The sequence below is a fragment of the Sus scrofa genome, chromosome 4 (assembly GCF_054392235.1).
Source record: "Sus scrofa isolate SSC_HxYL_T2T_F1_AM1 chromosome 4, Sscrofa_HxYL_maternal_Yorkshire_Landrace_v2.0, whole genome shotgun sequence".
Lineage (NCBI taxonomy): Eukaryota > Metazoa > Chordata > Mammalia > Artiodactyla > Suidae > Sus > Sus scrofa.
The window spans coordinates 420,318-435,955 of record NC_139386.1 but is presented as its reverse complement, the minus strand read 5'-3'; the positions used below and the strand labels follow the sequence as shown (position 1 = coordinate 435,955).

Below are 15,638 nucleotides of genomic sequence, written 5' to 3'. Positions count from 1 at the left end.
GGCATATGGAGGTTCCCAGGCCAGAGGTTGAAATAGGAGCTATGGCTGCCGGCCTACACCACAGCCACAGGTACAGCAGTGTGAGATCTGAGCCACTTCTGCGACCTACACCACAGCTCACAGCAATGCCAGATCCTTAACCCACTGAATGATGCCAGGGATTGAACCCTAGTCCTCATGGATGCTGGTGGGGTTCACTACTGTTGAACCACCACGGTAACTTCAGACCACACTGCTGATGCTTTTTTTTTTTTTTTTTTGCTTTTTAGGGCAGTACCCGTGGCACATGGAGGTTCCCAGGCTAGGTGTCTATACCAAGCTATAGCTGCTGGCTTACAGCCTACACCACAGCTCATGGCAATGCTGGATCCTTAACCCACTGAGCGAGGCCAGGGGTTGAACTGGCATCCTCATGGTTCCTAGGATTCCTTTCCGCTGTGCCACGATGGGAACTTCCACTCTGCTTCTTTATCCCCTAAGTACCCCCAAGCCCCTAGCTCTGAAGGAAGTAGATCTGAGACCTGTTCTCCCATCTCCTGGCTTGGCTGCCTTGTGAATAATCCTTTGTCTGCTGCAAACCTTGGTGTCTCAGCGTTTGGCTGTGTGTTGGGCAAATGTTCTGTAATGCCCTCAATTCCAGAAGCCTTGAGCTTCCCTCCAAGCCCTGCCTTTGCCTTCAGCCTGGCACAAGCCTTCTAGGCAGCTGCATTCCTTTATTAGGAGCTGGGGGTGGGGTGGGGCATGGCGCTGGCCTGTCAGAGGCGCCTGAAGAAGAGCTTGGGGCCTTGGTCCAGGGTGCATGCTTTGGGTCCCAGCCGGCTGGGCAGCAGCTGGTGCGCGGCATCCCGGTCCTCAGCGGAGAGGCGTCTGCTGCACAGCTGCAGCTCCTGCAGCTGCACCGCCACCTGGTCCCAGAGGCCCAGGCCCAGGGGGCCCTGGACAGCACAGCCTGCAGGGAGAGGCAGGAATAGGCCTCCAGGAGCTGCTTCCTGAAGGGTGGAGCTGGGCGAGCCCCAAGGGAGCTGGGGGTGTTCAGAGCGGGCCCCATGGGACACCCAAGCCCGTGTTCTTTGCTCTGTACCAATGTGGCCGTCTTTCTCCGAGGCCCCGAGGGCTGCAGTGAGGTTGACTGCGTGAGTAAAGCCCAAGAGAGGCCCCATGATTCTCTTGGAAGGAGGGTGCTCTCCCAGAGGGGCTGCCTAGCCCTGTGGGCTCCTTCCGCAGCCAGTGTCCAGCCAGAGGGGCACTGGCTAAACACTGCGTCACATCTGTGTGTCAGATGATGCCTGCGTCTCACAGTCCATAAAACAGACCCAGTGGGGGCCCTGTGAGTCTCAGGACGCTGAGCTGCCGGAGCTCCGTCTTCGGGAGACCAGAGAGACCCAGCAGGCTCAGGACCCAGGGAGCTCAGTGAGAGGGGGCAGGTGCCAGGAGGCCAGACGTGTGGGGAGTAACCCTGGAGTGCAGGTCTCCGGCTGGCCAGCCTTTGGGGGCACCTTCCTGGAGGAGCCTGTCGGTTCCTCGGGGTGGGCTGGGCAGCAGGGGCTCCCTGTACGCATGCCCACTCCCGGTGCCTGTCTTTCCAGGGGGCAAAGCCTGGTCTCCTCTGCCCAGGCCCCAAGCAGGATGGGCCAGGCTGCAGGGTGGGCAGGTTACCACACGCACCTGCCCAGGTCACCCTCAAGACAGCTGTGGCAGGTGCCCAGCCTGCACATGGGCAGAATGAGAACCTGTGGAACCACAGGCCGGGCAGATGGGGTCCAAGCAGCCCCAGTGGGAAGTGGGAGCGTCCTGTGGAGGCAGCTGCTGCCACTCTAACCTTGAGCCCCCTCCGTGCGGACAAGAGGAACGAGGGAGCCCTGTGGCAGGGCTCCCCTGGCCGAGGTCTGAGGGCCCCGGGCTCCCCCTGCCTCAGGGTCAGGGGCTAGACTCACACCCGCTTCAGCACACTATCCCCCCAGGTAGCCTCAGGGGGCCGCCCACCCTTGCTATCTCGCTGGTGGCAGTGACAGCCTCCCTAGAGGAGGCACGTGGGCCTGAGGCAGGTCCCCGAGGAAAGAGCTGTGTCACCAGCCCCCCTGTATCACGCCTGGCTCACCTGACAGGCCCAGGAAGCTGAGGCCTTGGGGCCGTTCCTGGAGGGCAGACAGGAGCTCCTCCAGGCCGGCTCGGCTGACCTTGGGGTTGGCGGACAGATCCAGTGAGACCAGCGAGGGGCACAGAGGGAGACACCTGAGAACAGGGGAGAATTGAGGGGGGCTTCCATCACTGGGGAGGCTGCGCAGTGAACCTATAGCTCTGGGGGTGGTGGGGGCAGGCCCACTGGGCTTTGCCCCCAGCCTGGCATGGGCGTCTCTGACACACCTGAGCCAGCTGAGGCTGCAGGGCCAAGAGAAGAGGGCCCTTGTGAGGGCGGCTGCACAAAGGTGACAGGAAAGGACGTAGGAGAGGGAGTTGGGGCGGGGGGACGTGAGCGCCAGCCAGGCCCAGGGCCCCGCAGGACGGGGCGGCCGAGCCGGCAGCGTTACCTGCTCAGTTCTCTCACTGCCTGGTCGTCCAGGTGATTTGCCGACAGGCTCAGATGCTCCAGGGTGCAGCCTTCCTGGACAGCAGAGGCCAAGGGGAGCGGACCCACTGGGGCACCGGCCTCCCTCTTCCCTGTACAGCCCCGCCCCGCCCGCCAGAGGCCAGATGCCTTCCCTCCTCCTTGAGAACTGGCCAAAGACCGCCTGACCCCCAAAGCACCAGAGGGGAGCAGTGTCCCCTCCCAGGAAATGCCTCTCCCCTGGGTGTAACACTCTTCCAGCCCTGCCTGGAAGAGCCCCTAGGCGCAGGGGATGTCACCCTGGGTCCCGGGAGCCCTTCCTGCTGGCCAGGAAGCCGCAGCCCAAGACAGGCAGGTCTACACAAAGCGTGCCCACCCTGCTCTTTGCAATCCCCTTCTCTGGGTTGCCCAAGCTCCCTCCGGCTTGGTGTCCCTCCTTGACCACGTACCTCGGTCAGGTATCTGAGCACGGGCTCCAGGAGGCCTGGGTTGCCCTTGCTGGCCGCCACAGCGCTCAGCTCCAGGCGCAGGAGGGTGTGGGCGGGCAGGCTGCGCAGGGCCTGGGCCAGGGCGGTGGCGCCCAGGAAGTTGTAGGACAGGGACAGGGTCTGCAGGCACTTGGCATCTGCAGCGAAGGCCAGAAGGCCTGTCAGCCCCACACAGCCAGCTCCCTGAGTGCCGCTGCAGAGCCCTGGCCCAGACCCTCGGGTCAGCGGCCTGCGATGGTGCACAGGGCAGCCGGCTGCAGAGGAGCAGGATCGGCACGGAGCTCAGCTTCCCCCCCCCCCCCCGTTTCTGGGTCCTTCTCTACCTGCCCCCACTCGTGACAGGACGGCCCTGGCCACCTGAGACAGACCTTGACTGGAATGTCCACAGTGGGGTGGGGCCGAGTAACGCACCGCCTGCTGCCGGAGCCCAGCCCCCTGTCCCCGCTGCTGCCCTCACAGCTCTGAGCCCCGCGTCTGAGCTCACGCCTCTGGGAAAACCCCGAGAGGACTCCTTTCCAGCCTCGGAGTACTGGGTCTCATGGCCCCAGAGGGCTTGCGCTGGAACCACCGCAGGCAGACAGGACACTCAGAGCTAGTGAGCACAGTGGGACCAAGGCTTTGGCCCGCAGTGTGGGTGGGAGTGGAGGTGGGTCCCCGGGGGCGGCCCAGGCCGGGCAAGCGCCAGAATCCCTCTGAGCCCAGACAGGTCCGGCACTGCACGGCCACCAACATGCTCCCGAGGCTGGGCTAGCACCCCAGGAGCCCCACATGTGCCCTCTGATGGTGACCGGAACCCTGGGGCCCAGGGGTGGCCGGGCCTGGCAGCTTACCTTGGAAGGCACTGCCCAGGGCCGCTTGGTGGTTCAGGAAGAAGCTGGGGCCAAAGCCACAGGCCTGGAGGTGCAGGGCGCTGAGCAAGGGGCAGGCCTGCAGGATGGAGGCCAGGGCCAGGCCACAGCCATCCCCCAGGGGGTTCATGCTTAAGTCCAGCTCCTCCAAGTTCTGTGGAAGACACGGGTCCCCCAGAGTCTGGTCTCCTGGCCACCCCAGAGCTGGCACCAGCCAGTGCTTGTCCCACCCAACGGTGGGCTGAACCTGCAAGTTCGGCTGCTCCCCTGGAACCAGCCCACGGCTCCCTGTGCGCCTACCTGCAAGGCAGCCTGCCCGGGGAGGCCTGCAGCAAGCTGGCGCAGGCCTTCAGGGCCCAGGTGGTTGGAGGAGAGGTCAAGGAGGGTCAGGCCGGGCAGAGTGTCCAGGGCAGCCAGCAGCTCAGCCACACACCCGTCCCCCAGCCGGTTCCCTGCCAGGCGCAGTTCCCGGAGAGCCGAGTGCAGCTTCAGGGCCCGCAGCAGCGGGGTGAGCTGGGCCTGGCGCAGGGCCAGGGAGCAGGCGCTGAAAGAAGGGCCGGAGCCCTGGTGCTCCATGACCTGTAGCACCTGCTGATGCTCCCCTGGAGAGGGACGTGGTGTCACCAGGACCAGAGGCATCATGGGAGGCAAACCGGGTGGCCCCCTCACTCACAAGCCCTGGAGCAGCCACCAAAGGTGCTGCAGAGCCCTCTCCCGCAAGCCTGTGGACCCAGAGCCACGCGAGCCACGGTGCAGCCGGCTGGGGACGAGGCCTTCTCTCCTGTCCCCTCCCACTGCCTACACGAGAGGCCACCAGGCAGGGAAGGAAAACCCGAGGACGGGCGTGTCGGGGGGACCTTGGTGAATACCCAGCGTCCCGGGACGCGAGGCCGGCAGACCTGAGATGGGCGCAGCAGGTGAAGCCCTTCTGCCAAGGCCGCCGCAGGGCCTCCTGGGCCCTTACCTTGCTCCAGGCTCTGGCACGCCCTCCGGTAGCGGTCCGTCAGTGGGGGCAGATCCCAGGAGGTCACCTCAGCCGACACCTGCAAAGCACCCGTGGGATACAGCTCCGGGGGCACCCAGTGCTGGCCAATGCCCTGCACTCGGGACCCTGGCCCCGGCCACTCACCTCCTCGTTGCTCTGCAGCACAGCCGGGATGGGGTCCTGTGGTGCCAGCAGGGCCCCCTCTTTTTGCAGGCTCAGCCGGGGCAACAGACCGCAAGCCTGGTAGTAACGCTGGGCAGCCTGTTCAGCCAGCCAGGCCACGGAGTGGGCCTCCTGGCTGTGGGGACAGAGGCGGGGCTGAGTCCTGGACCGGCCGGGACCTTTACCCCCAGAGGAGAGGCCCCTGGAGTCCCGCTGCCCCTGTTCTGGGTCTACAGCCCCCTGGCCAGGCCAGTGCCCCTGCACACCTCTGGCTCCTCGGGGCCCTTTGTAGGGGCTGCAGGGCCTGACCTGCCCACTCCAGGACTCTGCTTATGCTGGCGCAGGCCCCTGACCTTGGCCTGCGGCCTCGCCCTGGCTACAGGCCCACCAGCGACAGGACAGCAAATCAGGTGAGCTCTCATCACATGTCCCACCGGACCCGCAACAGTGAGAGTCCCCTCTGCCGCCTTCTGCCACCCCCGGCAAGGAGCCCACAGAGGCGCAGAGGGAGCCGGGGCTGGGAGAAGGCGGCCTCACCTGAGCGGGACGGGGACGAGGAAGAGACTGTCCTGAACTCGAACTCGAACTCGGATGGGAGGCAGGCCCTGACCCTGGGGGCGGGGAGGAACGGGCTGAGGCAGAGAAGACAGAGCCCCCGTCCCCACCGACCCCGAGCCAGGGAGCCGGCTCTGCTGCAGGCCTGCGAGCTCACCGAGGCCTGGCCTGCTGCGGGGTTCTCCCCACCGGACACCGTGGCCCCGGGGGCCTCCTGGCTCCGTGGGGGCTCTGTGGCTGAGCTGCGGTCTCCTTCTGCCGTGGCCGGTGTGCTCCAGCCCTTGAGATGAGGCAGCCGGCTCTGCCTGGCCCGGGCCTGGGGCCTGCTAGGACTTGAGCTGCCACCTGAGCCTGAGGCCCTGAGTCGGCTGCTGCCCTCACTGCTCTGGGGGTGAGGCGGGCGGCTGCCCCGGCGGCTGTGGGTCAGTGGCAAGTCGTCCTCCAGCCAGTCCCCAGCCAAGCACTCCTCCGGGACGAGGGCCGACTGGAGGGTAGGGGCCACACTAGGGCCCCGAGGGGGGCTGAGACCCAGACCGCAGCTCTGGGCACTGCCACCGCCCTGCACAGCTGCCCGGTGGGCAGCCCAGCCAGCACCCGCTGTGGCTGTCTCTCTGTCATCAGCGGGGCCAGACGTCCATGCCTTGGCCGACTGTGCTGGGGCAGAGTGCCGGGGCCTCTTCTGGGCAGGCCGGGGTGGGCCTGTGCCATCCTCGCCCTCCGAGCTGCTACTGCTGGCCAGCTTGTGCCTGCTCCTCCGAGGCCTGGCCACAGCTGGCACCGCCAGCCCCTGTGAGACCGTGGCACTGGCCTGACAGGCTTCTGGGGGTTCCCGGCTTGACGGAGGAGAGGTTTCAGGATCAAAAGGACTGTTACTTGGGAGGGTCTGGGGAGCCAGAGAGCCGTGGGGAGCTATGGAGAGAGAGAACCCGCTGTGAGGCAGGGCCTGGCCCCATCCCCACCACCCAGGGCCTAGGGGGCGCTAGGGACAGAGGAGGTCCCCGCTTGCCTCGGCCGGAGGAGGCCGCCTGGAGCAGCCTCTCCATGGCAGCCACCTTCTCCCGCGTCTCGAGGTCCAGATCCTTGCGGTACAGCCTCTCCCACTGCTGCAGCGTCTCCAGCGGGCTGTGGCCCTGTGGGGCACCCAGCTGAGCAGGGCTGGCCAGGACGGTGCCACCGGCCACGGCCCAGGCCCACCTGGCCGGGGTCCACACTCACCTGCCTCGTTCGGAGGGTGACCGAGGCTCCCCGCTCAATGAGCAGCTCGGCCACCTCGAAGTGGCCACAGGTGAGGGCATCGTGCAGGGGAGTGATGCCCTCACAGCCCTGGCCTCCCGGGTCGTCCACTGCAGCCCCGTGGTCCAGCAGGAAGCGGACAATGTCTGTGGACCAGGGGACATGAACCAGCTCCCAGACCGTTCCGGGACCTGCCCGCCACACGCCAGCACCCCCGGTCCCGGGCTCACCCAGATGCCCATAGTTGCAGGCCTCATGCAGAGGTGTCCAACCACAGTAGTCCCGAGGGTTCAGGGGGTGGCCCTGTGACCAAGAACAGGGAAGAGGCTGGTGCTGAGGGCCCCACAGGTCGGTCCCTCAGCCCGGCGCCGGCCCAGGTCCCATCAGAGCGAGGCGGACAGGCACCGACCACGAGGCAGAGTCCTGGGGAAGGCCAGCTGCCAACACGCATCAGAGAGCCACCACCCGGCCTGCAGGGCAGCTGGCACGGGGGGTGGGCAGGCCCACCTGCCTCACGAGGTCCTGGACGCGGCCCAGCCGGCCCTCAATGCAGGCTCGGTGCAGGAGGGTCTCCCCCACGTCGTTGCGCCGGTTCCACTGTGGGCACAGTCACCCCAGGATGGGGGTGGAGGCGTAAGGGCCACACCGGCGAGCACAGAGGGCAGCCCCCCGCCCCCTGGCCCCCGCTCACCCGCCGGCCCAGGCAGCCCCGCAGTTCCTCGTCCTCTTCCAGCTGCTGCGACTGGCTGTCAGCCTCACTCTCTAGAACAGAGCCAAGCCCAGCACCCAGGTGAGCCAAGCCCGCGCCCAGCCCGGATGCAGAGGACACAGCCCTGACCTTTCTGGCCAGTGTGGGCTGGCCTCTAGCCTGCTCCTAGATCCTGCTCTGGGGCTCAGCCTCCCCGATCCCAGGCCTCTGCTGTCTCTTTCCTGGGAAGCATGGGTGTTGGGCCAGGTCAGGCCCCCCAACAATCGCTGGTCCCTTAGGCCCACGCACCCTCCTCCGGGCCTGCTCCCGGCCTTCCCTGCCGCCCGCGCTCTCCTATGGCCCTGCCCGGCCCCCGCTCTCTGCCCGACCCACTCCTCAGCCCTGCTCCTGCCGCCGCCTCCTCTGTGGGCTCCTCTTACTATGGCTGTCCACTGGACAGCGTCGCCTGCAGCACCTGCTTTGGTCCTCTGCCCGCCCTTCTGCGGTCCCTCCTTACAACCACACACAAGTGACACCCCACCGGGCACCCCCCAAGGCACAGCCAGAACCAAAGCCCCTCTGCCAGACCTCAGGGATAGGTTCCTGCCAGGCAGCCAGAGGCCAGCTGACCCCTGAACCTGCCCATCTGGCCCCACCTGCCCAGCCTACCCCTCATGTCTGCGTTGCCGAAGACTGGCCCCGCTGACCTCCGTGGACACCCGCCCGCCTCTCGAGGGCATCAGGAAGCGTGAGGCTGCCCTGCGGCGGCTCCTGCGGCCCCCTCCTCTCCCTCTCGCCCCCGCGGTGCCCATGTGGGGTCCTCCCCAGGCCAGACCCTGAGCCACCTCCCCTGGCAGACGCCCTCCTCCATCCGTCTCACTGGCACCGCTCACCCTTCCTGGGCCCGACCGCTCCCTCCAGCCACAAGCCCGCAGGCAGGCCCCACCCTCCCCAGCCCAGCCCGGGACCCAGCTCACGGTGGTGTCCCAGAGGGGACATCAGGGCGGCCAGCACGGTGGCCAAGGCAGCTCTGAGCCTCACCGCTCTCTGAGAGCACCACCTCCACGGCCTCCGGGATGTTTTCGTCCCCCTCGTCCTCGTCGTCCCCCTCGTCCTCGTCGTCCCCCTCATTCTCTTTGTCCTCGGCCACACTCAGCCCCTGCAGCCTGGCCTCAGTGTCAGGGGCCGCCTGGGGCTGCAGCCTCAGCTGCACCGTGTGGAGGTGCCGCAGGACTTGCCTCTGTGGAGCAGGGGACACAGAGCTCGGGGCCACGGGAGAGACGGGACGGGGGCAGGTGGGCTGGGGGGAAGCTGAGCATGCAGCCTCTTGGCGGGGGGTCCCCACACCTGCAGCCGGGGCTGCTGAGCCTGCTGGGCACAACGGAGAGCCTTCTGGAAGCATGGCGCCAGCAGCTCGTAGGCATCACCAGCCTCCTCACGGGACAGCGCGATGTTCAACCAGGTCTTGGCCTCCTGGGGGAGGAAGGATGCATTCGGAGGTTGCTGCCCAGTCATCGGCTGGCCCCAGCTCCCCGCTGCTGCCCACGTGAGACAGGAGGCCAACGGCCCCGGGAGGGAAGTGCCCGTGTGTGCTAGCCCTTGAGGTGCCCGTCCGGGGGACAGAGCCCTGGGCCCGGCTGGGCACCCGCGCCTCTCACCTCCAGAGCATTGCCGTCACGCAGCCTCAGCTCCTCCTGGTAGTGGTGCACAGCCTGGCGGGGATCCTTCATGTCCGCCATGGTGGCAGCCAGGGACACGTGGATGACAGCCAGCTCAGGCCCTGGCCTTCTCAGCAGTTCTGCCAACTGCAGCTGGGGAGGCAGCGACAGAAAGGCCAGGCCTACTTCACACGCACAGCCCGCAGCGCCCCCGCCCTGGCCTCCCATCACAAGCCAGGGGGCGCACCTGCTTCTGGTAGGCCTCGGCGGCCTTGGGGAAGTCGCCTGCCTTGGAGAACAGGTCCCCCAGCTGCTCACAGATGCTCATGGCGCTTTGCGGGTCATGACCCTCACACTCCTCCAGCTGCTGCTGCAGCTGGACCACCGCCAGCACTGCCGGAAAGAGCCTCGTGCTGGGTGGCAGGGGGCCTGACCCAGCCCTGCCACCTGCAAGCCCCAGCCTGCGCTGGCATGTGGGTCGGCAAGGAGGCTGGACGGGGGGGCGGAGCTGCCTCGAGAGGTCACCACAAGGACTGGGAAGGCTGATTAAGGACCGCTTAGGGCAGAGAAGGACTGGCAGCATGGGGACCCCGCTGACTGCCCCCTACCAGGCCCTGAGGCCACACGGACTGCCCGCACTCCCACCTCATCGCCCCCACCCCGACACCCTGAGAAGCTCCTCCCAACGAGGTGGGGGGGCCCCATGTGGCTGTTGTCACCTCCCAAAAGACACACGCCCAGGCCTCCTCTGCTGAAGGAGGAGGGGAACTTCCTACCCCCTTTGAGGGGTTCAGCCCCCAGGGTCCCCTTTAGGCTCACCATACTTGAGGGTCCGGCAGACCACTGCCTTCTGCAAAGGCTTCTGGGAGCCAAGCCTATAGGCCTTCTTCAAGGCTCTCTTGGCAGCCAAAAAATCCCCAAGGTCTTGGAGGACCTGGGGGGGGGGAAGGGGAGGGAGGCTCGCAGGCTTCCGAAGGCCGGCCACCCACCCCCCACCCCCCCCACCCCACCCCGGGAGCTGGGCCCGGAGCTGCCGGGAACCACTGGCACCTGCGAGATGAGCACGCAGCACTCGCTCTCCATGAAGCCCTGCTTCAGGAGGCGTGCGCACTCCCGGGCCCCCTCCAGGCAGCGCATGGCATCGGAGTGCTGCCCCTGACGCCAGTGGATGGCTCCCAGGTTGTAGCGGGCGCGAAAGAGGTCCTCGTAGAGGTGGTTCTGCCTGTGGGTGGGGACAGGCCCTCGTGCTGAGGCACTTGGCTTTGGGACAGCAGGGTGGGCACCGGAAGTGCCGATGTGCAACCTCTGATGCCATTTGGGATCCCAGCCCCCACGAAGCAGAGCCTGCTCTGGCCCCAGCCTGAGGCACAGACGTGCCAGGCTTCTATGCTAATAGGAAACTGCCAGGGGCAGAGGTGTGAGGTCAGCCCAGCCCCTTGCCCCTCGCTCCTCACCCCTCACAGCAGGGTCTGGGAGCAGCCTAGGGGGCAGCAGCTGCTTCCTCCAGGAACGGGGCGCTCGGCTCCCTCTAGGGGTCAAGTGAGGCCTTACTCAGCAAGAAAGATGCTCTTCTTCAAGTAGGCGCTGCACAGGGCGGCCTGCCGCAGGCTCTCGAAGGTGAGGCCCAGGTTGAGGTAGAGTCGGGTTCTCATCTCACTCAGCTCCCGCTTGGCCAGTGTCCCTGGAAGACATGCCTCCAGACACTCAGCACCTCGGCCCGCTGGGGCTCGCCAGCCTTAGGCCCTATCCAGCCTCTCGTAGGCACCAGGGGCTCTGCTGCAGTGTGGAGGGACAAAGAGCAGAGGCAGCCAGACCCCAGGCGGGGAGGAGCACAGGCCAGGCGTCCCCTCAGGGGGGTCCTGCCACACAGGGCAGGCAGGCGCTGGGGCTGAAGCCTCCTCTCCCCGCGGAGTTCGGGAGGTAGAAGGTGGGGAGAGCCAGGTCCCAAGGGCAGTCACCCTGAAGCTTCTCATCCACGATAGCCAAGCTTTTCTCGAAGGCCGCCTGCGCCTGCAGCAAGGCGTCCTCTGTCTGCTGGTGGTCATAGATGTCCAAGTGAGTGCGGCCAATGGTGGCCCAGGCCCTCTGTTGTTCAGTGTGGTTGGACAGGGAACGTGCCAGGTCCAGGTAGTGGTGCTGGTGCTGGGGCACAGAATGACCCCTGTGAGCCAAGCCCCACCTCAAGCAACCCACGCCTTCCCCAACTCCAGGGGGACGCCTAGAAGAGCTCTCCACTCCCCAAGCCCCCAGAGTATGCCACACACACCCGTTATCTCTTTGCCAAGGGCTGCCTGTGGGGACGGTAGCACCCCGCTCCAACCAGCCAGAGTCATCACCGGGGAGATGAGTGGGAGTTAGGGGGGCTGCTGCAGCCCCAGAAGCCAGGGACTAGGCAGCTCTGTGTAGAAAAAGTCAGGATTCCAACCAGCCCACAAACTCAGCTCCAGAAATATGTTCACGAGGGCTTTCTGCGGCCCGGCTGTGGTGTACCCATCCAAAGACCAGGCTGCCGTCGCCTGGCACAGGGTTCTCTGAAGGTGATGCCCAATGGTAGCGTGTCCCCCTCTCCCCAGGGGCCTGGACGGTGGAGGCTGTACTCCCTCCTCAGAAACGGACCCTCGGGCAACGCGGGCCCAGGAGACGCGGCCTCCACTCACCTGCAGGGCCTCGGTGAAGTTCTCCATCTCCGCCAGCCGCTCCCCAATCTTGCGGTGGGCCACCGCGCAGCCCAGGGGGTCGCCGGCGGTCTCCAGGAGCTGCAGCTCTTGCTGGTGCTCTCGCAAGGCTTCGGCGTATCGGCCTGGGCGGGCGGGGCACGTTCCAGTCTGGCCGGACAGGGGGCCACGGGCCGCGAGGGCCAGTGGGGCAGCGACCGGCCCTGGGCGGCACACTGAGCAGGCCCCCGCCCTGCCGCCTCCCCACCTCCGGCCCCTGGCCCCCCGGTCCTCCCGACGCCCCCCTCTCAGTCCCGGACTCCACCCCACGCACCATGGCTGGCCAGGAGCTCCCCTAGCTGGTGACAGAGATTAGCCTCCTCCCGCAGCTGCCCGCTCCTCTGCGCCTTAGCCTTGGCCTTGCTCAGCTCTGCAAAAAGAAGGACGAGGCCTGGATGCGGAGCCCCCCTGCCCGGGAGAGCCAGGCCCGCTCCCGGCCCCTGCGCTCGGGCGCTCGGCAGGGAACTCACGGCGAAGCTCGCGGTCTAGACTCATATTCCGGCAGCGGCGCCAGGGGCTCCAGACTTCCCGCGTTCTCGCGCCTTGGCGGCGGTCCCTCCCACTGGGGCGCCGCGCGCAGGCCCAGTCGGGCCTGCGGCCCGCGGAGCATCCTGGGAAGTGTAGTCCAGTCGTCCGAGGCATCCTGGGAGCTGTAGTCGTGCTGGCGCCTGGCCCGGAAGGGGGGCGCGGGGCGGGGCGAGATGGAGGGCGCCTCCCCAGATTCCTGGCACCGCCCCTCAGCCCGCAGCTGCCCTCGAGGTGGGAACTCCGGGGCTCCCACCCCTGCTGCCACTGTCCTGCCAGCCCGCAAACTTACCTGCCCGTGCGGCTTGATCTGCGGAGCGCACTGCCCTCGCGTGGGAGAAGAGGACGGAGTCTGGGACCGCAAGCACTTGAGTACTTGGCGTAATCAGAGGTGTCCCTGTCACAGAACCCGTGGAAGAGCCTCGAGCGCGCCACAGTCGTCACGTGTGGGGCTCCTACCTCCAGGGCCGGGGTCGGGGGTGGGGAGGGAAGGGGACTGTTTTCCAAAATGAACTGAGCAAAATGCTGCTTCCTCGATGTGCACGCCAGCCAGTTGTTTTCCTGGAAAACTCGGGAGTACAGCCTGCAAACCTGTTTTGTGCTGAGAGGGAAAAAGGAGCAGGAACGAAGCCCACAGCGCTCTAGCCGACTTCTCAGCGCAGGAGGACACGGGGGCCCCTGTGGTCGTGGGGCACCTGGCCTCAGAACTCGAATGCCTGTCCTGTCCTTTCCCCCACACCTTGAGAATCAAAGACCTGCCAGACCTTGGGGCTCTCAGTCCCTGGCCTGCCACGGGGCCCTGGGCACCCCGAAGGCCCCAGAGGAGGCCTGGAAGAAGTGGGCAATGGGCAGTTTTATTTTCTGTGGATATGGAAACAAACCCAGTGGGGTAAAACTCTCTGCCAGTGGAAGGGCAGCAAGGCCTGCTGTTGAGGGAGTAATAGGGAGGTTGGATGGGTGCCAGGTCCAGAGAAGGAGGAGCCACAGGAAGTGAGAAGTCGGCCACAGGTGGCCCTCCTCTGTGGCTCCTGAGTGATGTGGTCCTCTCTCACCCTGCCCCCAGGGGCCCAGAGGGCAGGACAGGAGGCCCTGAAACCAAGGTGGATGACTGGCAGGCAGGCTGGTGAGATGTGAAGGGCAACGGGGGAGACAGCGTGGGGAGGGGGCGCTGAGCCACAGAAACCCGGGCAGAGGGCGGAGGGCTCAGGGCTCCTTCCCACTCCGGCGCCAGCACTCAGAGTGGAGCAGCTTCTCCACGCCTCGGTTTCCCCACAGAGGGATCAGGGGTGCGTGTAGGAGGCAGAGCTGAGCGAGAGGCTGGGAGCCCGGCGGTGGGGGGCCCAGGCTGGGAGCCAGCAGGGGCAGCAGCGGACCCCTGGCTGGGAGGCGCGCCGAGCCCAGCCGGAAGCCCGTCCACGAAGCTGTCTTCTTATAAGAAGACAGAAACAAAAGCTTGGTTTGGAACTTTTTAAAACTGCAGTTACATGCAGAAAACATCCAAAGAGCACAGACCACAAAAGCCACATGTAAGTCGTACCCCACAGGGCTAAAAACACCTCTTCACTCTGCTCTTTAAAAAATTATTTTTATTGTTCTTCAAAATGTCTCCCTTTGGGCGAACTGAAAGCTGTAGTGCTTACAGGGAACTGGAGTGAAAGGGAAGGGGCTGGCTCCGCCTGTGCCCTGGGGCCTCCCCTACCCCCTCCAGCTCGGGATGCTAAGCTGGCTTGGGACCCTGGAGACAGACCACTGGGCTCTTCTCCTTCCGGACAACATGACTGGGGCAACCAACCAGTGAAGCCCCGTGAGATGCCGCAAGATTTATGATGCGTGCCTCTAGCCGTGTCCACGAACACACATGTGTCCCAGGATGCCGGGCTCGGCTGCTGAGGTGACTGTCCCCGGGCGGATTTGCCATCTTCTCAGGCACCTCTCTCCAGGGAGGGCCTTGCCTGGGTGCCACCCTCCTCCCAAGCACGCACTCAGGGCTGTGTGGTCCCCGCTCCCCACCAGCCCTCCAGTTCCCCACCGGAGAGGCCTGTCGTGCTGTTAGCCTGGGAATAAGGAGGCGGGCCGAGGGGTCTCGCCAGCCCTGGTTTCTCCTCCCCCTGCCTGGCCCTCACTGGTGGCCACCTACCTTCACAGCCCACCCCCACCCCCCGCCTCCTACCGGCCCCTCAGGGGCCACCTCTCAGCTGCCTCCATCTCACACACGCACCCAAACAACATGCCGACTGGGCCAGCCCAAGCCTGCCCTGGCTCCCTCACAACGTGGTCACTCTGGAATCCCCAGAGGGTGTCTGTCCCCAAGGGACTCGATGCAGTGACATGGCACCATCCCATACAGAGGACACCCAGCCTACCGGCAGGCAGGTGAACAGGAACAGTGCCTGAGCTCGGGGACAGTGCCAGGGTGTGCCCACAAGCATGTGCTGGGCTGGGTGGGCCTTCTCTCTGCAGAGGGCAGGCCAGGCTGAGTTGGCCCCACAGGAGGAGATCCCGGCAAGCCCCGAGCTCCGAGAGGGAACAGGGGAGCCATGAGCCTGGGAGGGCAGAGTGGCCGCCAGCAGCTGGGGTGAGGCTCAAACTCAACCCTCAGCTCCTTCTCTCCATTTCTCAGGTCCCACCTCTAGGGCCAGGAGCGAGCGGAGCCCCCAAAGAGAGGCCGGGTCTGCCCTGCCCACTGAGCCTGCAGGGCCCAGGCAATGGGGGTCAGGCTGGCCAGGGCTGGCGGAGCATGGAGGGGCCCGGCCAGGGGTGAAGGAAATACAGTTCTTTGGTACTGAAGCAATGAAAAGCTATCTCAGAGAAGCCTGGGCTCCCAAGCAGGGGAGCCGAGCTCTCTTTCCTGGAAGCTCTGAAGGTCCCAGGATCCTGGGCAGGGCTCCTTCGCCGGTGAGGCCCACAAGGGACCTGCTCAGGGCAGCCCCAGGGCCGAGTGGCAGGGGCGGGGGCGGGGGCGGGCGGCCCGCGATCCCACCGCCCACTGAAGACCTCCATGTAGGGCCTTGGGAGGCAGCAGCTGGCCCACTCAGACCCTCCCTCTGCCAGGCTTGCTCACTGCTGGCCGACCCCAGAACCTTCTTCACAGCCTGACCCTCGCGGTGTCAAGCGGACACCGCACCCTTGAGGCTCAGTGGAGGAGACGGCTTCTTGCTAAATTTACGTAACTTACAGAAGAACCCCGGAGGGTTTAATTTTGGGGGGAAGAGACGGAATATGACCCTGCATTCCGAA

The 15,638-nt window shown here is 66.0% G+C and overlaps 1 protein-coding gene across 7 annotated transcripts; it reads right to left on the bottom strand.

Moving 5' to 3' along the window:
• Positions 1-693: 693 nt before the first annotated feature.
• TONSL (tonsoku like, DNA repair protein) lies at positions 694-12,437 on the bottom strand. 7 transcript variants are annotated; one of them, XR_001307944.3, is made up of 26 exons: positions 12,347-12,437; positions 12,151-12,246; positions 11,820-11,962; positions 11,121-11,304; positions 10,714-10,843; positions 10,213-10,384; positions 9,982-10,096; positions 9,410-9,555; positions 9,163-9,315; positions 8,852-8,977; positions 8,546-8,744; positions 7,508-7,578; positions 7,324-7,413; positions 7,047-7,119; positions 6,799-6,962; positions 6,590-6,713; positions 5,741-6,492; positions 5,566-5,639; positions 5,011-5,164; positions 4,846-4,924; positions 4,182-4,483; positions 3,864-4,035; positions 2,995-3,170; positions 2,529-2,598; positions 2,099-2,232; positions 694-949 (listed from the first exon to the last, which is right to left on the bottom strand). XR_001307944.3 is itself a non-coding variant. In XM_013996402.3 (26 exons), the coding sequence occupies exons 1-26, from the start codon at positions 12,369-12,371 to the stop codon at positions 756-758; spliced, it is 4,122 nt and encodes a 1,373-aa protein (XP_013851856.1). In that variant the 5' UTR covers positions 12,372-12,437; the 3' UTR covers positions 694-755. The 7 variants fall into 7 exon arrangements, 2 of the variants coding, with proteins under 2 accessions (XP_013851856.1, XP_005662868.2); XR_014843190.1 differs by having other exon boundaries at positions 2,529-2,602; positions 4,182-4,425; XR_014843191.1 differs by having other exon boundaries at positions 4,182-4,425.
• Positions 12,438-15,638: the final 3,201 nt, after the last annotated feature.

Coding starts and splice junctions, on each gene's coding strand:
- TONSL (XM_013996402.3), bottom strand. CDS start 12,371: ATGAGTCTAGACCGCGAGCTTCGCC. Junction 11,963..12,150: donor GGAGCTCCTGGCCAGCCATG/GTGCGTGGGGTG, acceptor CCGCCCGCCCAG/GCCGATACGCCGAAGCCTTG. Junction 5,165..5,565: donor CTCGTCCCCGTCCCGCTCAG/GTGAGGCCGCCT, acceptor CTGTCCCCACAG/CCAGGAGGCCCACTCCGTGG.